The 27,849-nt window shown below is 47.3% G+C and overlaps 1 protein-coding gene across 1 annotated transcript in view; it reads right to left on the bottom strand.

Annotated features, from left to right (window-relative positions):
• Positions 1–27,849, bottom strand: part of LOC121035538 (tubulin-specific chaperone cofactor E-like protein) — a 166,852-nt gene that overhangs the window by 7,773 nt on the left and 131,230 nt on the right. Inside the window, exons 19-27 of the mRNA XM_040483339.1 lie at positions 25,640–26,201; positions 16,712–16,911; positions 12,246–12,629; positions 10,029–10,315; positions 7,786–8,066; positions 4,666–4,776; positions 3,240–3,442; positions 1,401–1,564; positions 483–731 (exon numbers count right to left, since the gene is read on the bottom strand). Coding sequence (XP_040339273.1) covers positions 483–731; positions 1,401–1,564; positions 3,240–3,442; positions 4,666–4,776; positions 7,786–8,066; positions 10,029–10,315; positions 12,246–12,629; positions 16,712–16,911; positions 25,640–26,201 — 2,441 coding nt within the window. The remainder of the gene's footprint in view (positions 1–482; positions 732–1,400; positions 1,565–3,239; positions 3,443–4,665; positions 4,777–7,785; positions 8,067–10,028; positions 10,316–12,245; positions 12,630–16,711; positions 16,912–25,639; positions 26,202–27,849) is intronic.

The following is a 27,849-nucleotide window of genomic DNA, read 5'->3' as shown; positions in this document are numbered from 1 at the left end:
AAAAAATAAAATAAACGATTCTAGTGTATTCTGTGCTTCTGTTTCTTCTCTTCTACGGTTCTAGCTCTTTTTCTATTCTGATGGATGTCCTGTTCGCCAGACTGTAGTTGTGGCATTCCTTCTTTGGCAGGTGATCCCCATTTCTCTCAGACTGCAATTCAAATAGGCAGGGCACGATCCCCTCTCTGATCACCGTGAGAATAAAGCATTCTGTAGTGACTGCCACAGGACCTGGGGACCCACCGCTACGTTGCTGTGTGACTTGAAGCAAGTGGCGTGGTCTCCCGAAGCCTCAGCCTGCTAGGGTAGAAAGTGAGGCTTACAACGTCTACCTCACAGGTTTGTTCAGAGAATTCGAGTTCCTGGATGCACAGCACAAATACCCCTTCCCATTCTGTTCTCTAAAACCTTCTCTACAAACTGGTGCTGGCGAATATTACCCTAAAAGCTCTCAGATGGTCCTCTGAGAGGAGGCCACTCACCCCCCTTCAATGATGAAGTATCGGAGTTTGTCATTGCTGTCTCGGGACGGGGTGGCATAGCACTTGTTCAGCGTCAGGATCAAATGTGTGGCATCAGCGCCGACCACAAAGACCCCGACGTACAGCACATCTCGAGTCGTCAACACCACCTCACCCTGGCGGTAAGGATGTTTGTAGGAGGCGTTTTTGTAGAGCGCCATCTTGGTGGTGAAGCTGCCTTCTTGGGTTGGAACTGTGAGGTTAATGACACTGAAAGGGAAATAAGCATGCAGTGAGGAGGAATGCCAAACAATCATATTTATGCAGTTACTACCAGTTTCAAGCTGAAAATGCAGAGGGAAGGCAAAGCAGACGACAGAAAAGTCTAAGTCCAAAATGGTCCCTGTAAGCCACGTGTGGCAATTAAAAAAATTTTTTTTTCCGTTTATTTATTTTTGGGACAGAGAGAGACAGAGCATGAACAGGGGAGGGGCAGAGAGAGAGGGAGACACAGAATCGGAAACAGGCTCCAGGCTCTGAGCCATCAGCCCAGAGCCCGACGCGGGGCTCGAACTCACGGACCGCGAGATCGTGACCTGGCTGAAGCCGGACGCTTAACCGACTGCGCCACCCAGGCGCCCCCACGTGTGGCAATTAAAATAAAATGAAATTAAAAATTCAATTCATCAGCACCCCTAGCCACATTTCAATTGCTCAGTTTCCATATACAGCTATTTTATTGGATAGTACAGATACAGTACATTTCCATCACTGTAGAAAGTTCTGTTACACAGTGCTGGTCCAAGGCATTTAGGTGAAGAAAATAGGAACTATTTCTTCCCCCGTGCTTCAAAGACAAATGCTAGCAATTTTGATTATGCTAACCTCAACTGTCAAGGAAAAGACAAAGCAATGTGCACAGCCCGTGAGATTCTTTACCTTAGCATAGGCTTTATAACAGAATCTAAAGAGATCTTGATATCCAGCTCGTAAGCACACGAAAATTCCACATTGATCGTCCGGTCCCTAGTGATGATGTTGCCAGTGTTGTTGGCACTTTCGATCCAGATTGTGTTTTTATACATGATATGAGTGCCATTGGACTGCAAAGGAAGGTCAGAAATCATTAAAGGGGGGAGTGAATAAGTGGCTTGCATTTCAAATCCACAGCCCCGAAAGTAGAGAAATGGCTTCATTCCATACATAATCCAGAGGCTGGTATAAGTCACTATTGAGCTAGCTTCAGCATTTACTAACAACAACAACAACAACAAAAAATGTCGCATTAGATGTCAATGGCACCCTTCAGGCTGATAACCTTGAGTGTCCACAGAGGGTGAATTCATGTACCCTGAATTCTAACTACAACCAGCCCCAGTTATCTGTGGGAACCCAAGCTCGGGACAGCATGAAGTATTGCTATCCCAGGGTCATATAAATCTTCTTCAAGTCCTAATTCAAAATCTTTCTTCCACCAGATCTTCTACCGGACCTTCCCACAAGGACCAAGAGGAACAAATGTAAGTTTCACCTGCTCACTCCTTTTGAGTTAATGAATGCAGATATATATATATATATATATATATATATATATATATATATATATATATATATATTTTTTTTTTTTTTAAAGACAGCAGGAAGGAACAGGAGGAAGAGAATCAAGATGGTTTGCCAAATATAAGTAGGACAATCTGACACTGAAAGGTGGGACCTTGCTGTATTTCTGCAGCCAACTGTTTTTTTTTAAATATATGAAATTTATTGTCAAATTGGTTTCCATACAACACCCAGTGCTCATCCCAAAAGATGCCCTCTTCAATACCCATCTCCCACCCCCCATCAGCCCTCAGTTTGTTCTCATTTTTTAAGAGTCTCTTATGCTTTGGCTCTCTCCCACTCTAACCTCTTTTTTTTTTTTTTTTTTCCTTTCCCTCTCCCATGGGTTCCTGTTAAGTTTCTCAGGATCCACATAAGAGTGAAAACATATGGTATTTGTCTTTCTCTGTATGGCTTATTTCACTTAGCCTAACACTCTCCAGTTCTGTCCACGTTGCTACAAAGGGCCATGTTTCATTCTTTCTCATTGCCACATAGTACTCCATTGTGTATATAAACCACAATTTCTTTATCCATTCATCAGTTGATGGACATTTAGGCTCTTTCCATAATTTGGCTATTGTTGAGAGTGTGCAGCCAATTGTTAAATGATGTCTGGGACACCCTTACCCCCCAAAACAGCTGAACCCAGCTGTATTTACCCAGAAGAACAAGAGAAGCAGGAGCAAGGTAACAAAAATTTGCCAATGTGCTAGGCAAAGGACAACAGCAGATAGTGTAAATCAAGGACAGGAGTATGTCACTTATCATGATCTTTCAGTTCAACAAACTACTTAGCACCAATTATTCTCCTTGATGTCTTTTTTTTTTTCAATTTTTTAATGTTTGTTTATTTATTTTGAGAGAGAGAGAGAGAGAGAGAGACTCTCAAGCAGGCTCCCTACTGTGAGCGCAGACCCCGACGTGGGGCTCGAACTCACAAACCACAAGATCACAGCTTGAGCTGAAACCAAGAATCAGTGCTTGACTGACGGAGCCACCCGGGTGCCCCTATTCTCCTTGATGTCCTTCATTTCACATATGCCTTGTGCTGTTTTCCGGGGAGGATCTTTCTAAGCAGACCCCCCAGGAGGTTGGCTTTGAGGACAACCCACGTGCAAAACACCCAGAGCTGTCCCCACCTCGGCCCGATGTTCTTTCCAGCCCCAGGTTTCTCACCTGTACAATGTTGCCACAGTTCCCCTTGGTGTTGTTGATCTGAAAGGAGATAAAGTCTTCCCCCTCGATGTGGGAGCACCGTCTGTCATTGATCCTCACACCCTCCCTCTCAAAGCCGAGCTGGAAGAGTTTGCACTTAGATATGGACACTTCCATCTGGGCCGCCTTGCAGGTTACCTCTGCATCAATAATGTCATGTGAGTCTGTGGGGACAGTTATCACGAGAGGCCAGTCAGTGGGGGCCGGTGGTGCTGCAGGGTGGGGGCGAGGCGTCCCATCACCGTTTGCTTTAGAAGAGGCTAATATCCTCACGCAAATGCTGGGGCACTTCTAATTCAGCTTTGATCCAACCAAATGCACGTTTGCATGCATTCAAGGCAAAAACCGGGGCGTTGTTAAGCTTTTATTTTATTTTATTTTATTTTATTTTATTTTATTTTATTTTATTTTATTTTTATTTTTTTAAAGATGGAAACGCTAACAGATTGTGTTTTGTCTTTTCTTCCCAGACCCAGGGCTCCGCCCCACTCTGGTGGGAGCTACTTTCCCAGGGGAACTCACCGTGGAGCCCGGCTAATGGGCGCACCCCCAGGTGGGAGCAGCCCTGGGCAGCCCACCCCGAGGCCCCCCGCGGGTTCCCAGGCGAGTGTCAGGAGCTCTTGCTTTCTGACACGATAATGTACCAACTGACATTTTCTCCGAGTACATAAACACGGGCTAATGAACACTATAGAAACACAGGGACACGTTTGATCTGCTCGGGTAAAGCCCATGAACGGCACCCTCTGAGGGAGTCTTCCGGTCAATGACGATGTTACGGTCAGCGCATGCCTCCCAAATGACCCGGTTCGGGCCGGGGCGGGGAGGCGGGGGTGCAACGCAGCCCCCCTTCAGGCCGACCTCACAGGTGCGCCCGGCGGGGACAAGGCCTTTCCTACCTTCCGGGGGGCTGCGGCTCGGAGCAGGGCCTGGGGTCCTGGTTATGTACTGTCGGCATCAGAGACTGCCCTTGTGTCTTCAGAACCAATTAATCTGCCTTTAGGGCCCCTGGCGCTCTCGCTCTGAGGCTCACATGTTTTCGCCAAACTACGCTACTTTCCCGCGAGTCTAGAGGATCAATTCGGATCTCTGTGATGTTGAACACGGCCACAGGTGGAAGTGGCTGATTCTATTCATGTACACATCTAGGCGTTACCATTTATCGAAGAAAAGGATGTCACTATGAGGAGATGAACATTAGCCTGCTTTGAAGATGTCAGATGGCTTCCTCGTCCTGCTTCGATCGATGCTCCTCGTGAAACCTCCGCTATGTGGGTCTCTAGCTAGCACGGGACGCGTGGGCTCCACCCCAGCTGCCCTGCGGTGCAGCCACCAGGCCTCCCCCGTGGGGGTCTGTCCACACGGGGAGGGGGCAGGTGTCACTCACTGTTTCCATAGGGGGGCGGCTCGATGCAGCCACACAGCTCTCCTCCGTTTTCCAGCTCACAGGTCCGGTTGGGACAGTCTGCCCCCACACAGGGATCTTCAACCACTCCTGCTAAAAAGGAAAACAAACAGAAACACGCACGACTTGATTTTCACACCCACGCTTGCTAGCATGTGGCTATACTCTGGACTTGCCATTGTCAGGGAATTGGTGGTGGTCAGAGGGCAGCTGGGAATCAACAGACAGAGCCACCTTCCAGAAAACGATGACAACAGCTAGCGGCGGGGCCCCTGGTCTGGGCTCAGCACTGGGCTTCACGCTTTGGTTGCATTATCTCCTCCAACCCTCACACATGCTCTGCAACCTGAGTAGATCTCGTTTCACAGCTGAAACTTGCCCAAGGTCCGCACACTGGAAGGTAAGTGGCGAGAATGGAGGGCAGAGACACTGAGAACTGCCAAGATACAGCACGATTAATGTTCTCACCACACTGTTCTACCATTGCACGCATTTGTCTCTTTGTACTTATACAGAGTAGGGTCCAATCATTTATCTCCATATTCCCCGCACCCAGACGCCTCACAGTTGAGCGTTCAATAAATATCTGTCAGGTATGAAAATTTTAGGGGTGCCTGGGTGGCTCAGTCGGTTGAGTGTCCGACTTCGGCTCAGGTCATGATCTCGCGGTCTGTGGGTTCGAGCCCTGCGTCAGGCTCTGTGCCGATGGCTGGGAGCCTGGAGCCTGCTTCGGATTCTGTCTCCCTCTCTCTCTGCCCCTCCCCCGCTCATGCTCGCTCTCACTCTCTCTCTCTCTCTCTCTGTCAAATATAAATAAACATTAAAAAAAACCAGAAAGAACGAAAATCTTAGGGCCAGTAAAATCCTAGAGAGGCCCTTCAGATAGGACTTCCTGGTCTGTTCTGATTCACGTTCTCCTTTCCCCATAAATGTCTATGTACTTAATTTTATAAAAATAGACAAACCGAAACCTACATGCAACTCGCCAGCAATGACTTAGATTAATTCTACTATTTTGCCAACAACAGTAAAACTGTAAGGAAAAAACAAACGTATGTGGAGTGCCATTATCATCATATTGTAAATAATTATTTCCATAGCAGATGAGTCCACAGACCACCTGTAAGAACGTCAACTCCTCAGTTTGAGAAACACTAATTGAGAGCATCTTCTTTTGGACGCTCATTTCTTTATTTAAAGAAGCTCTCCCCCTGTCAGATATAGAAATCCTCCTATTCGTCATGGCACAGAATGGTGAGTACTTAAAGAAACACCTGTTCAATCCCAGCGTGAGCCAAGTTAGCTTCAAGAATTTAAATTTTTTTTTCAACGTTTTTTATTTATTTTTGGGACAGAGAGAGACAGAGCATGAACAGGGGAGGGGCAGAGAGAGAGGGAGACACAGAATCGGAAACAGGCTCCAGGCTCCGAGCCATCAGCCCAGAGCCTGACGCGGGGCTCGAACTCACGGACCGCGAGATCGTGACCTGGCTGAAGTCGGACGCTTAACTGACTGCGCCACCCAGGCGCCCCAGCTTTAAGAATTTAAAAACAAAGCAAAGCCCCCGTGTGTCTCAGATGCCTCCCCTGACCCAGCTGACGTTCACCTCTGCTAATGGCTTAGTATCGCCCTGTCTTAATCCCCAGAAGCATGACTAAAGGGGAACCATCAGCATAATGTAAATACATTTCTTTTTTAATGGCTTCCTTTTATAAAGATCCCTTCATGTGACGAGTGCGAGTGCGTGGACCTAGACAGGGCTAAGCCCACAGCAGCCGGTCAACAAATGTTATGGGTGATTAACACAACCTGAAAACAACCCCAGAGAATAATGGAAAGTGTGGAGGTGATAGCCTACAAATACGGTGGCCCTTACACCAGCTGGCAAATAAGACACGCCCTTACACAGAGGGAAGTTTTTAAAGTTTTAAAACAGTTCATTTCATTTAAAGTGTTGCTTATTAACACAACAGGGCAAGATATTAAAGTCATCAAAAACAACTTATGTTGGTTTCCAACAGAGACTAGTAGTTTGCCTGTTAAGAGTTTCTCAAGTCACTGGATACATATTTGAATCTACCTCATTGTGCTTAGGTTCTGAATTAAGCGCATCCCTACACTGGTTGGGTGTCGTCTGCAAATTTACTGAAATGCGCGCAGTCTTGCAATGTGCCCGTTTTCACGGTGGTACCGGGTTAATGGCGTGTGTCAAGGAACATGCACACATCCTGTTGGCCACAATATCGTCCGGCATTAATGGGACAGGTGACCATTTATGTATATGGACACACACACATATATGACACATTTATAGGTATTTATATGCAGATTTGCTCCATCTATTTGATTCACATAGTAAGAAGATGGACAAACAGTATAATGGGCGTAAATCTCAAAATAGTTTTCTTACTACAGAAAAAACACAAGAATCTATAGAATCTTCATTTTGGGGCACCCGGGTGGCTCAGTCGGTGAAGCGTCCGACTTCGGTTTTAGGCCATGATCTCATGGCTCGTGGATTCGAGCCCCACATAGGGCTTGGGATCCTCTGTCTCCTTCTCTCTCTCTTCCCCTCCTGCATATACTCCCTCTCAAAAATAAACATTAAAACAATTTCATAGATCTTTTTTTATCACCTAATTTAATATATGTCCAATCCTTTTATAAATCCAACCGCAGCTTCCTTTCAAGCCAGGCACAGTCAGCTCGATCCCAACTCAGCTCACCGCTTGCCACAAGCCTTCCCTTTCTGAGCTAGGCTCTGACCCATGGTAAAGGAGCCAGGGAAGAGCTGAATTTGAGGTCTGACATCAATCAAGATGCCATACTGTGTCCCTGTACCTCATAAGTCACTAAACTGGTGCTCCTCCAACCCAGAGAACCTCATCTGCCCAAGCCGGTGTCCCAAATTCCAGAGCTGGACAGGAACCGCAGGCGGGTGAGGCTCCCCCGAAATGCCCCCCATACATTCTCTGCAGTAGCTCTCCACTCCTCGACCCTGGGGGCAGGCCTGTGGCTAAAGGTGGGGCCGGCTGTGTCAGCCAGCAAAGCTGTGCTTTTAACTCGGAAAAGAATCCGCAGGAATAAAATAATTCTCTTACAGCAATTCTCCTTCTCAATCCACTCAGTGCTGAGGATCCCGAAGGAGCGACAGGACTCCCCGTAGGCGGCCAGGGAGCCACACAGCTGGAACTTCTTGTGGTTGTAGCAGCCGTCCAGGTAGCAGGACTCGTAGAAGGGGAGAGGGTCGAGGAGCCCGTAGCACGGCTGGAAGAAGCCCTTCATGTCTGTGAGCTTCAGGCAGTAGCCGTCGCCCTGCATCATCTGGATGTGCACGTTGTCACACATGGCCGCATACTGCGAGAACTGCAGCTCATTACAGCTGGGGGCGACAAGTCTGGTCAGATAACGTGATGCCAAAACCACCGCCCGAGATCCCCGGTGGAAGGGAAGACCCCATCTGTTACCTCTTCTGCTAACCCAGAAGTGAGGCAAGTGCACGGATTCCAATGCTAATTGGCTATGTAATCTCACATAAGTCAGGTAGGACTGGTCTCAGTGTCTCCAGCCCAGAAAACGACATAGCAGTTTCTACTGTTTTGGTTTTTTTTTTTTTTTTTTGAGAGAGAGAGAGAGAGAGAGAGAGAAACAGATTACGAATGGGAGAAGGGCAGAGAGAGAGGGAGACACAGAATCTGAAGCAGATTCCAGGCTCTGAGCTGTCAGCACAGAGCCCGACGTGAGGCCCGAACTCACGGACCGCGAGAGAATGATCTGAACCGAAGTCGGATGCTTCACCGACTGAGCCACCCGGGTGCCCCAGTAGTTTCTCCTGTTGGTATCACTGGCAGAAGTGAGAGTAAACTAAAATAGTGGGTGGGTGAGCCAGAGTGTCAGTCGAAAGGCAGATATTCACATAACTGTTAACCTTTGATACAACTGATACAATAACTGTGAACAGGCATTGATAAAATAACCACTTATAACTATAATAAGAATGAGAGTTACTATTATTAATCAATAATAATAATGATAGTTGGTAGAACAGTTGTCTAGAAGCCTTGGAGACCACTTCCAGTATAGCTAGCAGAGACCAAAAGCAAACCTTCACAAGAAAATTGGTATCCAGCTGAAATAGTTTATAAAGGAAGAAGAGGAAGGAAGGAAGGGAGGGAGGGAGGAAGGAAGAAAAGGAAGGAAGGGGAGGAGGGAGGGAAGAACTCAAACAGAATCATAGTTCCTCAGGAGGAGATTCTGGACTTCGCCACTTACAGGGCCCCTCGCATAACTTATTCTGCTCTAGCTTCCATTTCGCCTAGAAAAGGAAGAGATTGGACTAGGTATCCCCGAGGTTTTCTTCCAGCTCCCGGTCCCATAATTCAGGACAGTCTTATTTATGAGGTAGTATCGAGTTTACATCCGCATCATTTCCCCATCTTGGTATTTAGCTGATGTTCGGTAGGTTGAAGTATAAGACATTGAGCCATTATACAAGGAAAGAAATACCATGAAAAAGAAGCATATCTATAGATCCAGCAATGTATTAACATGACGCAGCAGCTCAGAGGTGACCTGAATTATGCACCTTTGGAATAGCTTGTTTAGTTCATTCTGTCTCAGCTGGCAAGAGAGGCGTCTCATAATAACCTTGGCGACTTCTGTTTTTAAAAAGGCTTTCCTGGGGCGCCTGAGTGGCGCAGTCGGTTAAGCGTCTGACTTCAGCCAGGTCACGATCTCGCGGTCCGTGAGTTCGAGCCCCGCGTCGGGCTCTGGGCTGATGGCTCGGAGGCTGGAGCCTGTTTCCGATTCTGTGTCTCCCTCTCTCTCTGCCCCTCCCCCGTTCATGCTCTGTCTCTCTCTGTCCCAAAAATAAATAAACGTTGAAAAAAAAAAAATAAATAAAAATAAAAAGGCTTTCCTGATCTCCACCGACCTCTACCTGCACTACCTCAACCCAGCCTTCCGGTGAGAATCACAGGTCCACAATTAGGCCCCGCCCTGGGGAGCAAGGGGTTGGTGGCCCTTCTCCTGGCCCAATTCCCAGCAGGTGGGCGCTGGCCAAGGCCTCAGCGTTCTAATCCTGGGCACTCTCTTCTCTTTGGCCAGGGGCTGGATGCCATGCCGATTCAGAATCAGATCATCCAAGCCCAATTCCTTCCTCTGCTGTTCAAGAAATGACCGAGGCCTCTGACGTACCTATCTGTCTTCTGGAAACTCCAAAGACCTGGGGCTCAACCCTTTGCAGGAGGGGAGTGGTGATGCTATGGAAAGTGCACTCCTCATCAATACCTGTCACGGGTGCGGGAGGTTTTGGGCCACTGAGCCCAGCAACTAGAACTCTCACCTCTTCTGCATGCCATTGGTTTTCCAGCTCTGGGCCAGCACCACGCTGCTCACCACTGGCTTCCCCCTCAAGGTCACATAATCGTCGGTTAAGTCCCCGTTGAAGTTGCCACAGAGGCCACATACTTTGTTCTGCAGCCTGTCGCTGATGCTGATTTTTATGACATTGAAACCATTGTAGTAGATCTGGATGTCGGGGCTGGTGTCAATCACCAGGAACCCCTCGCTGCTGTAGATTTTGGTTGCCAGTCCAGTTACAAATGGAACATTCACTTGTGTGCCATTCACCTATTGGGGGGAAAAAGAAAGAAATTACCTGTACAGCAGGGGTTGGCAAACTGTTGCTATAAAGGGCCACTGCAAATGTTTTGGGCTTTGTGGGCTATATGATTTCTACTGCTTCTCAACTCTGCCCTCACGGCATGAAAACAGCCACAGATGATATATAATTAAATGAATGAGGCTATGTTCCAGTAACGCTTTATTTAAAAAAACAACAATAGGCAGCAAGTGGATTTGGTCGAATTCTGTAGTTTGCTGACCACTGCCCTGGAGTGTAAGTGCATTTGCTTATCTTACTGTCCACAGTTCCCCCCAAAGAAGCAAAATACAGAGGCAGAAAGATGAAAAAACATTAGAAGGGTATAGTTCTCTACAAATGGCTGGATTTTGTATAAAACTTTCCCCAGCATAAACCAATTACTGAAATGAAATCCCAACCCTGTGCTAAGGGGTGTCTAAAATGGTTAAAAATGAATTTGGGGATCACTGCCATGTTTATTATTTTCTTGTGTATAATGTCCAGACTGGAGGTCCCCCTCCCTCCCCAAAGGTCCTAGAGGCAAGATATTTTCTGCATTCATCATTTTCCTACTTTCTAACAGTTTCTTTTCTTAGCCCTTAGGATAGAACATAATATGCTTTTCCTGTACTTACAAAATCAATCGAGTTTTTTTTTCCCCCAGGTTATTAGTACCTTTCGTTTCTTAAAAAAAAAAAAAAAAGTTTCAAAAATATGATTCTTTACTATTCTGGCCAGCTTGGAGTATTTTATTCAGCAATAATGTCAGCTTTGCTCTCTCAGGTGGTCACTTTTACTTTCTAGCTCCCGTATTCCGGAGCAATGCAGTTGTGTCTACGTGGGCCAATTTGCAAGAGGAATTGGAGTGTCAAAAACAGTAGCAGCTTTCACTGAAGTTAAAACCCACTATTAAAATCCAGACTCTTCCTTTTAAGCTCGCAAAATACCGCCCATCTTTTGCCTAATGCTGGACACCAAGCTATTTGATGACTCTTCAACTAAAGATACACTCAATGCACGATTACCAGAGCCAACGGCAGAAAGCAGCATACATACAACAACACTCGATTCTGAAAAATGTTAATGTGCACGTCCTGGCTTTCCACCTGCCCCTCTCTAGCTGGAATCACAGCACTGGGGACTGGTTCCGTCTTTCAGGTCTGCCTGCTGGTAACCAGCCTGATTTAGCTGAGAGACTGGGGGTCGCTGTCAGTCGTTCATCAGAGTAGATTATTTCTGAAACGGAAGGGGCAGGAGGAATCCAAGCCCAGGAGCCACATCAGTTATGGGGGTGGGTGCTTTGTTTATATGCAAGCCTAAGATTCACTCGAAACCAGCCAGCCAGGCTAAGAGAAACCCACCACACCCAGCCTCCTGTTTTCTTTCACTTTGCTTTGTCATCATGGAGCCCGCTGATAGAGGGGGATGCTCCATCAGGTTTCTAGTGCGACAGGTATTTTTACAGGAAAATGCTCGCCTTCTCCAGTCTTATAGAAAGGATAGCAGAGTTGAAAGAGCTTGTCTTGGTACAGTTGATCAGAGCCAAGAACACTTTTAAAGGCTCCTGAAAACAAACGAGATGCTTTTTTGGGAAATTAATCCAGAGTAAGAGCAGACTTATCTACCATTTTATCACCTGAGCCTCTCTTAGCACCCACGCTGTCATTACTGCCCTGAGACCTTGTACATTTTCTGCGAGGCCCTCGGAATGGCAAGCAAAGGGCTATACCAGGCCCGTTCTTAATGCCTGCAGAATCTTTCTACTTTCATTCCTTAAAATCTGGCCATCTGTGTTTGGCACCTAGGGGGCAACAACCCATCATCCCCAAACTCGGTTATCTGGGAAAACCGGCAGGTCCCTTAGCCACGGCCTTGTTCCGGGGCACGTTTCTCAAGAATCAACGTCAGGCTCGTCACCTTGACAGTGTTCCGGTCGTTGATGAGAATCTGCTCTTCATTGATGTAGAAGTAGACGGGCGAGATGATGGTGAGGTTGGGTGCCGACCACTTGTCGAAGTTGATGATGAGCTGGAAGGAGATGTCGGGCAACTTCTGGCAGATGGTGGAGAGCACGAAGGCGCAGTTGGCGGGGAAGCGCAGGAAGGCGCCGTCGAAGGTGCGGAAGACACCGCCTCCGGCCGCCAGGCAGTAGGACGTCTTGGTGCTGAAGCAGCCGCGCACGCCGTTGCGCAGTGCGCACTCCTCGTCCGACTTGCACTGGCGCGGGTCGCACTGGATCAGGTTGCGCCGGAAGCAGCGGCAGCGCCGCGTGCAGTCGCTGTTCCAGAACAGCTGCTTGGGCTGGAAGAGAGGAGCCACGGGCATTAATCCCGGCCGTGGGCAGGGCTGGGGACCCCAAGGCCTCTCCGTCCGGACCCTTTTTCCGGGCGGGGCTAGCCTACCTCTAACGGGGCTGGCATTCCCAGGAGGGAGCAGGCGGCGGGCTGTTGCCGTGCAAATACGACATCAGTTCCACGGAACTCAGATGCCAGACAATATGCAATCGGGTCTTTATTGGTTTCGATCAAGAACTCGGGAATCTTTACGGCTGGATTGTAGTGTTGTTAATCACAGCCAACCTGGGAGTGTGCAGCTGTTAAAGCAAGTAGGTGAAGAGGAAGGATATTTGGTAGAAAATTATCCCGGCAAGTACCGGCTCCACTTTGAGGATGAAATTTAAAAATTTGCTCAAGAATGATAAAACCGGCCTTTCATATCTTAAATAGGTTAAAAGAAAGTTATAACCAATTCCTAGGATGAATCATTTCAATATTTCGCTGAAGTCACCACTCCAAACTTTTTCCCGATACCTACCTACTTCTAAATTACTTCTGTTTGCAGCTACCTCCATTCCTACGTGCCCCCGAAGTGAGAGATGTAGAGAACAGAGGTTTCTGGTTTCCATCCCAGCCCTGCCACCCTACAGGGGCCACCCTGAGGAGCATTACCAACCTCCCAGAGGGTCCCTTTGCTCGGCTTTAAATTGGAGATAATAAAGTCTTGCAGGGCAGCCGTGAAGATTAAATTAAATAAGACGTGTAAAGCACGTTTGCTGGCATAGAGTAGGCACTGTTAATAAATAGTAGCCGCTGTTATTCCTGGAAAAGAGTCACTCATTCTCTTTTGAGAAGGTGAGAAATTATATAGTTATAGAAAATACCTCTAACAAAGTACATCCTCAATGGTGGTGGCTATTCTTTCCTATTTTTCCCCAAACAAGTAATAATCTGTAGACACAATTCCACTCGGAGCCTGTGCTCTTGAACATGCACTTGTTCTAGATTGAGAACTCCAAGGAGTTCGGTTGGAAATTTGGTCATGATTGTCCAGGTGGGGCGTAGTCTCAACAAGCAGACTGTGTCATCCAGATGGAAGCACTGATTCAATTTACCAGAACAGAACAGTGCTATCCGGAAACGCTGCTTTAATGGCACAAGAAGGCCTCTGCTCCCGTCTGGTCACCGCTTTCCGCTTTATCTATAGACTTATCAAAATCCCGGCTGTCCCATGCAGATATGACTCAGATTCAAAGGCCAACGGAGAACAAGATCTTGCAGGACAAGCTTCCTCAGTGCAGTGCACTTCAAGATGCCATTGCCGGTCCTTTCATTCTCAAAGTGAAGTCGTTCCCGGAACCAACTCTTTCCTCCTCCCAGACCTGTAAAATATTCTGGGTGCCAGCAGCCTTGCAAATTGGCTTCATTCCTCTTATCAGATTTGCAGAATAATTGAGTGGATGGTCTGGCCTCTCTCTGATAAGAAGTCAGACATTCCATGGGTGGAAAGAGAAAAATAACCTGGCATCTGTGGATATGATAAAGGGTAAATAACTCATCCCACAGGAGAACTTGATCATGAAACTAGCTTCACAGTGAAGTCACTGGGCCCCCCCGTGGCTTTCTTTACCTTAATTAGACCTGGCAATGACAGCTGGGTGATTACTCTACATGCTAATGGCTAGATGTGTTATCCCTTTATTTCCAAAGAAATTTGTTGTATAAACAAGCCCCCGAGCTTGTCTGAATTGTGGCAAGTAGATGTGGGTTATTTGTTCGGTGAGTTTGCTGCTTCCCAGATATAAGCAGTTGTCAAAACCCACTGACTGTCTGATGAAAATCAGATAATAATGTTTATGGTACTAATAGCTGCTGAGAGCCGTACCTGCCTTTCCTGAGAGTTCCAAGGGCTTTTATATGCATCATTTCATTAACACGCCTGGATTTTTTTATTTACAAAATGCTACTCGAGGGAATAAAAACAACAAAAACAATAGCAGCTACCAATTACTGAACTACTAGGTGCCAAACACTAGGCGAGGCGTGTGGTGTAGATGGTTTATACAACAAGCTAGTGAGCTGGTGTTATTAGCCACGTTTCATAGATAGGGCTCCTGACGCTCAGGGAAATGACGCAGTTTCTCAGGGGTGGCTTGGCGAGGCTCAAACCCAGGTCCCGTTCCATAGTGCCACAGACCCCCGGGATCCCTGCTGAGGAGCACCTGATGCCCCTGGTGGATGGAAACATTTCAGGAAGTCTCTGGATCCGGGAGCAGAGACTGTAAGGGTGCTTTTTCACCTTTGAGCCTGGTTATCTCTCCTCTGAGACTGTCAGGAAAATGAATGTTCTGCTACTTTTGTCTCATGTGTTCTGCCTTTTCCTCTCAAATAATTGGTGTTTCTAAACCCACCTCCCCTGAGAAGTCTTCTTGGATTCGTTCTAATCCTCTACTTCCACTTCTGTCTTCTGACTAGAACAGTGAAGCAGACCTCCCACCCAACGTGGAACCAAAGTAACTTCTGCATTCATTCTCTTTTATTGACCCTCAAAATAAAATCAGCTTGGTTGTTCTCGAACAAGCCAATGCATTTTTACAAAAAGGGAGACTTTGTTTTTTGCCTAATTTATTTCCAGTCCAGACATTTCAATTAGATTTTTTTCTAATGCTGCGATTCTTTTTCATTTAAAATTGATTAGTTCTGTAGGGTATTATTTTTCACTTGTTGATAGTTATTCTGTAACTGTTCTCATGTTCTTTTTCTTTTTTAATTATTTTTTTAATGTTTATTCATTTTTGAGAGACAGAGCGCGAGCAGGGGAGGGTCAGAGAGAGAGGGAGACACAGAATCCGAAGCGGGCTCCGACTCATGGATTATGAGATCGTGACCTGAGCTGAAGTCAGATGCTTAACCGACTGAGCCACCCAGGTGCCCCTAAAAAAATGTACTTTATTCTTAGAAAGAGAGAGAGACAGAGCATGTGGGGGAGAGCGGCAGAGGGGGGAGAGAGAATCTTAAGCAGGTTCCACACTCAGTGTGGAGCCTGGCGAAGGGCTTGATCCCACGACCCTTCATGACGTGACCTGAAATCAAGTCAGATGCTTAAATGACTAAGCCACCCAAGCGCCTCTGTTTTTTTTTAAAGTGCATGTTTTTCTCTCCTTAAAAGACTTGTAAGATCCGTAAGGCAGGGAACATGCTTTCTCATCCCCAGCAGCACCTCCATAACAATGATCTCCAAATAGCAGATACTCCATACTTGCACTTGTTCCCTGTCAACTCACCAATACAAGATGTTCATGTCGTTTAAAGAGACTGGGCTTGAGGCGGAACCACAGACCAAATACTTTCCCCAGGAAGGGCCTTTTCTAGCTTTGTATCGTGGCACATAAAGAAGGATTGGAAAGCACAAAAAGAAAGCGATTCAGTGATCTATCGTATAATGTATTACTGAGCGGCCTCTACAGAGGGCATCTTCATCTGCTCTGTGCGGAAGCCCCCACGGAGAGGGGCGCAGAGGGCAGCATGTGGGGGGCACAGCATTAAGCAGTCCAGACAGAACTCTCTGGAGATGGCACCGAGTGACGAATGGCACACGAGGAGATGGTAGCCTTCAGGCGCTTTCATGGAGCTTCAAGAGCCCGGAGAAGGAAGGCCGTTCCTCTTGGCCTCGAGCGCCATATTTTCCAGTTAAAAATGTCCTTAGCCAAGACAGCTACAAATGTCAGATTCATAGCCACCGTATTTCCAAACCATAGCCGCGTCAGAAGCTCTCAAACCGAGATTTACAGGAGAGGCAATCAGAAGAGCCTAACGACAGGCAAGGTGGGGAGAGAGACGCCCAGGCTAGCGAAGGGCGTGGGTGAGCAGCGCGGGAGGCCTTGCCGATGCCAAGGCCGGAGGCCGGAAGGGGGGTGAGGCCCAGATGGGCGTTTCCTCATCAGGTTCTCAGCGAGCAAGAGCCTCGCCTGACCCGTCCTTGACCTCTCTGCCCTGCCCCGCCTCCCCCTCCTCATAATGAAGTGGGGACGCTGGGCAACCGGGCGTCGGAGGGCAGTCCGACAGCGGGCCCGGAGGCCCAGGCCCGCGCAGGGCGGGGCCGCCTACCTCGTAGTACTTGCCGTCCGCGTAGCAGCCGCAGCTGTGGGGCAGGATGCAGCTCTTGCCGTTGAGGACGTAGCCGGCGTCGCACTGGCAGCCCTCCACGCAGTAGTGGTTGCAGTCGCTCTTGAGGCGGATGGCGGCGCAGCGCGGCTGGCAGACGCTCACGCAGCTCTCGTAATGGCTGTTGGGGGGGCAGGTGACGGCTGGAACGGAAGACGCGCGTCAGGCCTCGCACGCCCACGGGGACGGCGCTCAGAGCTTCCTTCCGGTCGCCGGTTAGGCCCTCAGGGAGGTGGAGGCCTGGCCCGGAGGGGGCCCTGCCACCCTTTCCTCGCCGTGAACCCCCTCTGCTTCTGGAAAGCCTCCCTCTGAGTCCTCGCGGCTTCCTTCCGTCATGGACCGCAGGGCAGGTGAGGTTACTGGGGTTTCCTCACATCTTTGTCCCCTGCTCGGCCTGGCTCCTTGAGGGCCGCTGTAACCCTGCCACCTTAACCCCGCCTCCCATCGTGCGCCTCGACTTCAGTCAGGCACCCCTGCTGGCCTCCCGGGGCACCTGGCACTCAAGCCTGCTTTTAGACCTCGCTCATGTTGGGCTCCCGTATTCGTGCCCTCCTCGTCCTCTTGGCCTACCCAAACCCCCCACTCTTCCAGCCCTCCGTGGAGCCCCCTCTTACTGGTAAAGCCAATAGCAACCCACCTTCACCCCAGAACTTCCACGGAATCTTTTCTAAGCCTGGAGTGCGTAAACGGCGGCCCTCCCTGGACCCCCCCGGATTTCTGAGGAGGCAAGTGTGTGCACATGCGTGGCTGTGTCAACTATGTTCTACCGTTTTCAAATGCATGTGGCTGCTCTTATGGAAGACAGTCAGGGTCCTGGTGACCAGTGGGACTCCAGAGCCAGCCGTAGGAGACGGGAGCCAGTCACATAGCCTCTCTGGGCCCCAGCTCCTTACCTGTAAAATGCAGGTACTTACAGCACCTACTTCATGGCTGGGTGGGAGGAATTATGTGGGTCTGTGTGCCTGGAACAGTGCTGAGCACGTACGTGTTCAATGTTAGCCAATCAATCAAGATAGGTTCGCTTAAAAGTTTTGTAGAGGCTATTATTTTAGTCAATGCATATGAAAAGCACAAGGACTATTATGTCAGAACTTTTCTATACCATATACAGTATATCTTTAGGGCATATTTTGTTTTTTAAATTGTCTAACGGTAAAGGGGCACCCGGGTGGCTCAGTCGGTTGAGCATCCAACTCTTGATTTCGGCCCACGTCATGATCCCAGGATTGTGGGATTGAGGCCCACGCTGGGCTCCACGCTGAGCATGGAGTCTGCTTAAGATTCTTTCTTTCTCTCTCTGCCCTTCTCTCTCCCTCTCTCTCAAAAAAAAACAAAAACAAAAACAAAAAACAATTTTAAATTATCAAATGGTAAAAATAGACTTTTTGGTGCATGGTTCTATGGATTTTAACAGATGTATACTTCATGTGTCCAAAACCACTATCTACTGTGGTTTGAAAAACATTAAATTTAGGGGCGCCTGGGTGGCTCAGTTGGTTAAGTGTCTGACTTCGGCTCAGGTCTTGATCTCACAGCTCGTGGGTTCGAGCCCCGCGTCAGGCTCTGTGCTGATGCCTCGGAGCCTGCAGCCTGCTTCAGATTCTGTGTCTCCTTCTCTCTCTCTGCCCCTCCCCCGCTCATGCTCTGTCTCTATCTCTCAAAAATAAATCTTAAAAGTTTTTTTTAAAAATAAAAAAAATAAACACATTAAATTTAAAAGATAGTACCTACATGTGGTAGACAATGCAAGCCATGCATGTAAAAGTGCAACAGAAAAGCAACCTCTGGTAACAAATTGTAGCTGAATCTTCCAGAAATCTTCTAAGCATGTACAAACACACGTGTGTGCGTGTGTGTGTGTGTGTGCATGCACGTGCATGCGTGTATTCCATCTCCACTGTCTTCACACGAACGGGAGCATAGTATCCATATTTTCCTGCTCATTGCTTTTTCATGGCGACTTTCCTTCCATTACCCTTGAATTATTGGTTTTGCCCTGCTACATGGTGTGTATTTTCCATTTATGATGATGCTGCAGTGAACATCCTTGGACATTTATCTTTGACCTCCTGAGTAAATGAATCTGTACAGTAAATTCCTGGAAGCAGAATTACTGGGTCAAAGGGTATGTACATTTAAATTTTTGATAGATGCATTCGAATTGCCCTCTAAAGAGCCTGTGCCGATTTGCCCTGCTACCGAGGCTATATGAGGGGGTTTATTTTCTCACAACCTCACTGATTGTTTAGCACCAAGCCTTCTGATCCTTGGAAATACCAAAGGTTAAATGTCATATATAAATATGATATATACATATTTCCATCCCATGTATAAATGGAATTACTGACAGGAATATATGGAGAACTCTTAAAGCTCAACACAACAACAACAAAAACCCAATTCAAAAATGGACGAAGGGCTTGAATAGACATTTTTCCAAAGAGGATGACATATGAATGGCCAATATACGCTCAACATCACTAATCACCAGGGAAATAAATACTAAAACTATAGTGAAAGGTATACCTACCATCTCACACCCATTAGGGATGACTACTATTTTAAAAACCCCAGAAAACCCATTGTTGGCAAAGATGCGAAAAGATAACACGTGCAATTTGGCCGGAATGTAAAATGGTACAGCTGCCGTGGGAAGCAATATGGCAGTTCTTCACAAAATTAAAAATAGAATTATCATATGACCCAGCAATGCCACTTCTAGACACATGCTCACAAATTTTGAAAGAAGATTCTCCAAGAGCTCTTTATACACGTATGTTCACAGCGGCATTTTTCACAATAGCTAAAACATGCAAGTAATCCCAGAGTCCCTGGTTGGATTAATGGATAAGCAAAATGTGGAGTACGCACGCAATGGAATATTATTCACCCTTGAAAAGGAAGGAAACTCTGCAGTATACCACAACATGAATGAATCCTGAGGACATTATGCTAAGGGAAAGAAGCCGCCCACAAGAAGGCAGATGCTGTATGATTCCACTTACAGGAGCTATCCAAGGTCTTCAAGTTCACAGTGACAGAAAACAGAACAGTTGGTTGCCAGGGGCTGGGGTGGGTGGGGAACTGGAGAGTTAGTGTTTCATGGGTATAAAGGTTCAGTTTTGCGAGATAAAAAGAGTTCTGGAGAGGGATGGTGGTGGTGGTTTCACAGTAATGTGAATACAACAATGTGAGTACTTAATGCCATTGAACTGTATGCTTAAAAATGGTTAGCATAGTAAATTTTATGTTCTGTGTATTCTACAGCAGTAAAAAACTTGAAAAAAAAATGACTATGCCCTTACTTAGTTTGCATTCTTTATGAGGCTGATTACCTTTACATTTGCTTATAATCCATTCGTATGTTTTCTTCTGTGAACTGCCTTTTCGTGTCTTCTGCACATTTTGTGTTGTTGAACTTTTTTTCTTATTAAATTGTAAAAGCTTTTTAAAAATTAAAAATATGGGCATGCAAGCTGGTGCAGCCACTCTGGAAAACAGTGTGAGGTTCCTCAAAAAACTAAAAATTGAACTACCCTATGACCCAGCAATTGCACTGCTAGGCATTTCTTCACGGGATACAGGTGTGCTGTTTCAAAGGGACACGTGCACCCCCATGTTTATAGCAGCACTGTTGACAATAGCCAAAGTATGGAAAGAGCCCAAATGTCCATCGATGGATGGATGGATAAAGAAGATGTGGGATATATACACAATGGAGTATTACTCGGCAATCCAAAAGAATGAAATCTTGCCATTTGCAACTACGTGGATGGAACTGGAGGGTATTATGCGAAGTGAAATTAGTCGGAGAAAGACAAAAATCCTATGACTTCACTCATATTAGGACTTTAAGAGACAAAACAGATGAACATAAGGGAAGGGAAAAAATAATATAAAAACAGGAAGGGGGACAAAACAGAAGAGGCTCATAAATATGGAGAACAAACTGAGGGTTATGGGAGGGGTTGTGGGAGGGGGGATGGGCTAAATGGGTTAAGGGCAGTAAGGAATCTACTCCTGAAATCACTGTTGCACTATATGCTAACTAATTTGGATGTAAATTTTAAAAAATAAATAAATGAAATGAAAATGAAATAAATAACTAAAAACCAAGAGGGAGACAAGAGGTTGTAACATATCCTGAGGTCACTATGCCTACGTACGTAATGCCCTTAAAGTCTGAGGCAATGAACACAATCAAAGATAAAATCTGAAAAAAAAAAAAAATTAAAAATAGACTTTTGTCTGTCATGTGTTCCAAAATGTTTACCGTTTGTCTTTTAAATTGCTTCTTCTTCTTCTTTCTCTTTTTTTCTTTTTGGACCTGTATTTGATTATGCTCTTGCCATGGAGAAATTTAAAATGTTAAAGTTGTCAAATCTACCAGGGTTTTCTTACGGCTTTGAGTGTGTTGCTGAGGAAGGCCCTCTCTGCTGCAAGACTAACAAAAGCAACAACGAGAACGCCTTTGTCTTCTCCGAGTACGTTTATAACTTACGTTTTTATGTCTGATCTTGGTTCTGTCTGGATCTTATTTTGGAGTGAGGAGTGAAAGGAGGCTTTTGCTATTTCCCCTCTTCTATTTTGTCCTTTGTCCTTTTCCTGTCTATTGAAGAATAAATACCACCCCCCCCCACCCCCCTGCCCAGTAATTTGAAATGCCAGTTTTGCTGAATGCTAATTTCTCTTTAGAGTTTGGGCCTATTTCCGGATTTTCTCATCTTCCCACTGGTTGATCCGGCTGTTCATGTGCCGGTGTTAACTTGGTTTTGTTACCGAAGCTCTACAATACATTTTAATATCCGAGAAGATCCACTGCCGATTTAGCCTACTGTGGTTCCAAGGATGGTGATCCTATTTTCCCGACTAGACTCTGAACTATTTTGTCCTTCTGAGTCTTCCATGAGGTCCAAAACAGTGCTGAGATCAGGGTAGGTGGTTAATAAAACATTTGATTCTTGAAAGCAACCTTTAAAAGTTCCTCATGTGGATCGTCTCCACCCAAACGATGTACCGAGAGCTGTGGGGGATGATGTCTCTGCCCCTGGATTTCTACTGTGGTCGTGAACGTGACTCTTGTTGTGGGCAGGGCACTGATTTATTTAGCCTTTGTGTCCCAGGTGGGCAGGATATGTGGATCCCCCGTAAAAGCAATGTGGTAGAATATAGTGGACAAGGGCGGGGGGATTGGACTGACTGGTTTGAGCCCCAGTTCTGGCACTAACTAGCAGGGTCACCTGGGCAGGTTGCCTATGCTGTCTAAACCTCTGTTTCCTCCTCTGTAAAAATGCAGATAGCATTTCCCTCATCAACTAGTTGTTAAGATAAAACGAGCCGTAATTTACAAAGCTCCTGGTTCAGTGCCTGGTACATCGGTGACAGCTTCTGCTATTAACAGTGGGGACAGTTGTAGGAGAATTTATTCAACAAGAATTTATTGGATCTGCAGAAAAATGTGGGAGAGAACCCTTCATTACCAGACTTTGGACCCAGGACTCTGAATAAAAGGGAAAATGAAAATGACACTCAGCTTGACTGAGCGTTCACCAGGTGTCAAGCAGGGGGTGGCACACGGATCACAAGACATCATCACACTTAATTCTCAGCGGCCCCCGCAGACCTGATCCTGTACAGAGGTCCTCCTGTACACCTGCTGCAGCACCAGGGCGGGGCTCCAGTCCCTGGGGCCCCTGGTCTGCCCAGGGTTGGAGGGGCGGCACTGCCCAGAGGAAAGACCACTGCCTGCAGCCACTTTCCTTGGGAAAGTTCCTGCGTTTCTCTGAGCTTCACTTTCCTCCTCCAGAAAATGGGACTATTAATAGCACCTGCTTTACAGGGTTGCTGGGAGGAGAAGATGAGTGAGGACTCATATGGCACCTAGAATAGTGCCTGGCACCCAGTCAGAGCCAAGTCACTGTTATGCATATAATTTTCTTCTCCTCCTGCTTACTGTAGACTCACCAACTACACAGCTAATTTAAGTCTCCCATTAAGGGGCTGAAGGAATGATGGACTCAGCTGAGTGAATGTTAAGGAGGGGTTAGCAATTAAGACAACTGACCTCCCTCTCCCCCCTCTAAACCTATTTGTTCAACTTGCGTGAAGTTTTCCACTTCATTTACAGATGTGGTAATTGAGTAATAAATTATCCCATTGGTAGGGATAGCCAAAACCATTGAAAAACAGCAGCATTCTACCTTGTCACCAACAAGGGGTGAGTTTAACAGACAATTCCGGTTTAACCCTTTTTCTCCCGAAAACACGAGTTCTCATATCCCAACATGCGAGTGTTGAATTGGATTAATTCTTGGGGGTGGGGGACAGGGGACTGTGAACCCTGCCCTCCCTGCTCAGAGGTTAACATCAAGTCAGATATGGTTACTAACAACCCTATTCACGACAGGCTTTCTGTGTTCACCAATCTCAGATTGAATGGCTGAGTTAAGACTCCGTCTCCTGCAGCTTTTCTCTGCTTCTGAAATTCAAAATGGAAAACTCAGCTGCCTCCAACTGTGCCCGCCCCCCATCCCCACCCACATACCTCCTTTAAAGCATAATTTTTTTCTCTTATTTTAGCATTTCTCTTTCCTAGTCGCTACCACCATCCATCTTAACAGAAGCTGTCTTTCGGATCTTTGCCCCTGTCCTGAAGTGCCAAGGTAGGGGAAAGTCAAACCCTCTTAATGAGGGTTGGCCATAATGTATCCAGCCTAAGTCCTGCTGGCAGGCAACTGGTCTGGGCAGGGATGGGGCCCAAGGACAGGGGTGAAGCAGGACAGACTCTGCTCTGAGTGCCTTGGATAGAGCTCCCCATTACTATATATGAAGGAGGCAATCAAAGTCTATGCAGAACTTTGAGGAGGGGAGAGGAAAGGGTTGCTGGTGGAGAGGGAGAAGAACAAGAAGAAATGGTCTTTATATCCTAAAGAGTCTACCTTTTCAAAACCATTTCCCCATCCTACATCCTGCACATTTTTAGCCCTATGGGTTCAAGCTTGATAGACATGGGGTCACAGGTGGGGGGCGGGGGGAGGGTCCTTTCTTCCTCATGGATAAGGAAAGGGCTTACTAACTCAATTCCTTTTCCTTCCCATGGAGGAAATCGAGACCCGTAATTTAAGGTGAGAGTCCCTGACATTAGCCTCCTCCAAAAACAGTTCTTGCCTATGATTTCCCTGCATACTGCAGCCAGAAGCAATGCTTTGTGGCAAATACTATGCCCTGGACGCCCGTCCCAGCCACCCTAGTGAGTGGTACGGTCACCATGGCATGGCCGCAGGAAAAGGGGAAACTCCCTATAGCAGGTCTCAAGAGGAAGCAGGCAGTCTCTTTCCCAAAGGAGTTTCCTGATCCTACACCATTTCTAGGCCCCTGAGGCCAAAGCCTGGTTTTCTGATTTAGGTGAGGGCAAGCTCTCGAGCTCCCCCATGCTGACCCCAATGAATCCAGGGCAGCTCTGGGGACTTATCCAGACCCTGACTTTTTTATAGGCGCATTTATTTCACTGAAGTCACCAGAGGCCAATTAGCCTGGACAGTCACTCCTGCTGACATCCTCCCCACAATCTCTCTCTCAGGGACTGAGCCTGGATGAAATGGTACTGGCATCTTTTCCCTCCCTCTCCCTACTTCCTCCCTTCCTTCCCCCAAGTTCAACATCCAATCCTGGGGGATATAAACTAGCCGTGTGAGCATCACACTACAGCACTGCTTCTGGGTTTTCATCCAACTCTCCCCTTTTTCAGGATGGAAAGGGGGTTTATTCTCTGGGACCCCCACTGGATCACTTATTTAGAGAGCTGAGTGTTCAGTATCCATTTGTAGCCTTTTCATACGGTCAGGCCTAAAAGAAATTTGCTATAGCTAATGAGATAGAGATGGGAAAATGAACCAAGGCAGACTGGCCAAACCACTAGCGGTTTCTCCTCCCAATCTTTTCCTATTATGATGTGCTAAACGCGGGCAAATTATTCCGGGACATAGCACACCAGCCTCGTGGATATGAGTTGAGAGCAAGAGCTTTGGTGTTAGAAGGTCGAATCCTGACTTTGCCACGCAGACCATATGACCTTAGGCAAGTTATTTAACTCCTCTGAGTCTCTGTTTCTCCCTGACTAATTGGGTTATTGAGGAGAATAAACGAGATAATGTTGATAAAGTGTTTAGCACTGGGCTTGGCTCAGAGCAAGCCATTAGTATGACACCACCACCACTTGGCATGCATGAAGTGTGTTATGCTTACAACTACCTAATTTGATCCTCTGGATATTTCTGTAGCATAAAGGGTGTAGGCAGCAGGCGTTATCACAGCATTATCAGGGGGACACTAAGAACCGGGGAGGAAAAGCAACTTGCTCCAAGGTCACACCAACCCTTGAGGAAAGAGCAAGGGGCTCTAATTCTTTTTCTCGCGCTTTTAACCTTCTGCTGTTTCATGAACACAAAGACTGATAGGTGACATATATGAGCCAAACCGAATGGCACAGAGAAAGCATGTAAATTACCAGCACAGGGAGGGGGCCTATGAGGTTCTAGGACAAACTAACTAACCTACTAACTCTTCCCCCATCAGTCCTCTCTTAAAATTTTACCGTGCCCTCGCTGAGCCCAAAGGCCATACATGGTGCTCTGTGCGACACATACGTGATCTTATTCCAACCTCGGGGCCACGCACGAAGTAGGTGGTATTGTCCCCATTTTATGGATAAGGAAATGGAGGCTCTGGGAGGCTACGTATCTCGTTTCAGAGGTCAGACTCAGTTCCACGTGCCTATCCTTAGATTGCTCGGTGGATTTCGATGGGGGCTGGGATCCTGGCCTGCCCACATGCCACCGAGACACAAGGGGAGAGGGAGAGGGAAGGACTCACAGCAGGACGTGTAGTTCCTCCAGCCGGTCACGGCGATCCCCTGCGTCTGGCAGGTGCTGGCATAGTTCTGCAGCCAGCTGCAGGCCGTCTGTACCGCGCCGCCATCGATGCAGGAGTCAAACAGGCAGTTCTTATAGAAGAAGGTGGGGTTGACTTTGCTGTGGCACTTGGCGAAGCCGGCGTTCTGGTTGGGGATCAGGCTGCAGAGCTGTTGCACCTTGGAGAACGCTTCCACTTTGGCACACGAGGGGCAGCGGTCCCCACAGCCAACCTGGCAGAAAGTGTCCCGCTTCACCCAGCTCTGCCCAAACTCGTCGACACTGGAAGCAAGCAGACCCATGGGCATCTCCAGATCGTCGTCGGGGTTGCTGTTATAGCGGCCGCACAGGCCGTACGTGGCGTTCTGCATGCTCCGGGGGACCGTGACGGACAGGAAGGTCTTCCAGTCGTATACCACCTTCAGGCCAAACTCGGTTTCCACCACCACGTGGAAGCCAAAGGAAAAGATATTTATTTTCCCTTGTCCCAGCTTCAGGGGCAGATATAAGCGTTCATTGTTGACCTACAGGAGAGAGAGGGTCGCAGTGGAGAAATACAGTCGGCCCCGGGAACACCCACCTCTCCTAACGATCAGTCTTTAGAGCGGCAGCCCCAGAGGGGGGTCTGAGCCGGGTGAATGCAATCTTGGCGTGCAGTGTCGTTTGTATCAGTCAACTATTATTATTAGGATTTGAACAGACTTAAATGACTATCCTTTGTACACTAATACACCTATTTATTTCGGGGCCTTCTGTTTACATAGCATTATTTCCCCCAGGAGTCCAAACTGTTTTCTCAAGGTAATGAGAGGGTAATAAGAATTCAATTAAAGTTTAGACGCAAACACCAAAATCTAGAACGCCAGTGTCTCTATTTCCAGCTCTGCTGTGAATTTGTTTTAGGTAAGCCCCAGTTTATTCATCCCTTTGAGATTTTTTTTTTTCCCCCTGAAGAATGACTTGACTTTGCTGGTCTCTCTACCTAGGATGCCATTCTTCACCCGTCAGCCTCCCTCTCTCCTCCCAGACCCTGCTCAGATGTCGCCTGTTCTATAAAGCAAGGCTGTCTGAGCCTGTGGCGAGAATTAATCACTCTCTCATCTGGGCAACCAGAAGGTTATTTATATTCGTATTCTTCTTCACCTTTGGCCAAGATCAAGCACATGTATGCTGCTGTTGAGGCAGTACACGTCACAGTCGGCCTTATAGTCTGGTTAGTTGTCTACGTTCCTGTCTCGCCTACAAGATCATGAGCAACTTGAGGGCAGGAACCACACTTTATTGATCTTTATATCCATCTTCCCCTCGTTACCTGCCGGGTGCCCCGCGCAATGCCTCATGCTGAGAGGGCCCTTGACACACGTTTCCTCCCTTATATTTTTAATTCGCAAAAGGAAATCCCTTAACATACACTGCACTGCCTTTGCGCTGCCCCTTTCTGGATTCAGATGAGCTGAATCCTGCAGCCCTTGGCTGGCTGGGTGCGTGATGAAAAATAGAGACTACTGTCAGGGCCGAGAGGAGAGCTGGTCTTCTTCTTGAGAGACGCAGGTGGCCATTCCTCTGGGAGTGTTCTAAGATGGCTCTCTGACCAGATTCTGACCTTAATCTCTCTCTCCCCTATCTGACACTCCCCCATTCCCATTGCTACTGCTTTGGTTCAGCCCTCACCACCTTCACCTTGACTACTGAATTCTCCCCTTACTGGTCCCCCGGCTCTGGTATTGCCCCTTTCCTCCATTCACTCATTACTGCCACACTCCACCATTTTTTAGTGCCGTCAAAAGCCATTAATCCAACACTTCAAGCCCTTTCCGTGGCTTGAGTAAAATGTCGAATACGCTCAACGTGTCACAGAGGGCTCTCCAGGAGCTGCTCCCATGTCTCTCAGACCCAATCCACTCACTTCCCCCATTCCAGCAAAACGCAACGCTTCCCAAGTGGACCAGGTTGTATCATTCCACCATGCCATTTCCTTTGCTGCAAGCGTGGTGGTGCTTTCTGGGTCCTGCCCGGGGCCCTCCCCCTCAGCCACTGTGACTGTGGACTAATGATAATTCACAGCTGGTTTTGGCCAATGGAAGCCCAGGAGATTAGGACCCCACTCCAATGACAAACCAACACAGGGGGCCAGCCCTGTATGCAGGTCATGTGCCAGAGCTCCTGGTGGCA

Source organism: Herpailurus yagouaroundi, unplaced genomic scaffold (assembly GCF_014898765.1).
Source record: "Herpailurus yagouaroundi ecotype Mexico unplaced genomic scaffold, PumYag 161, whole genome shotgun sequence".
NCBI lineage: Eukaryota > Metazoa > Chordata > Mammalia > Carnivora > Felidae > Herpailurus > Herpailurus yagouaroundi.
Note: the sequence above shows the minus strand (reverse complement) of the source record. Positions and strands in the feature narration are given on the sequence as shown.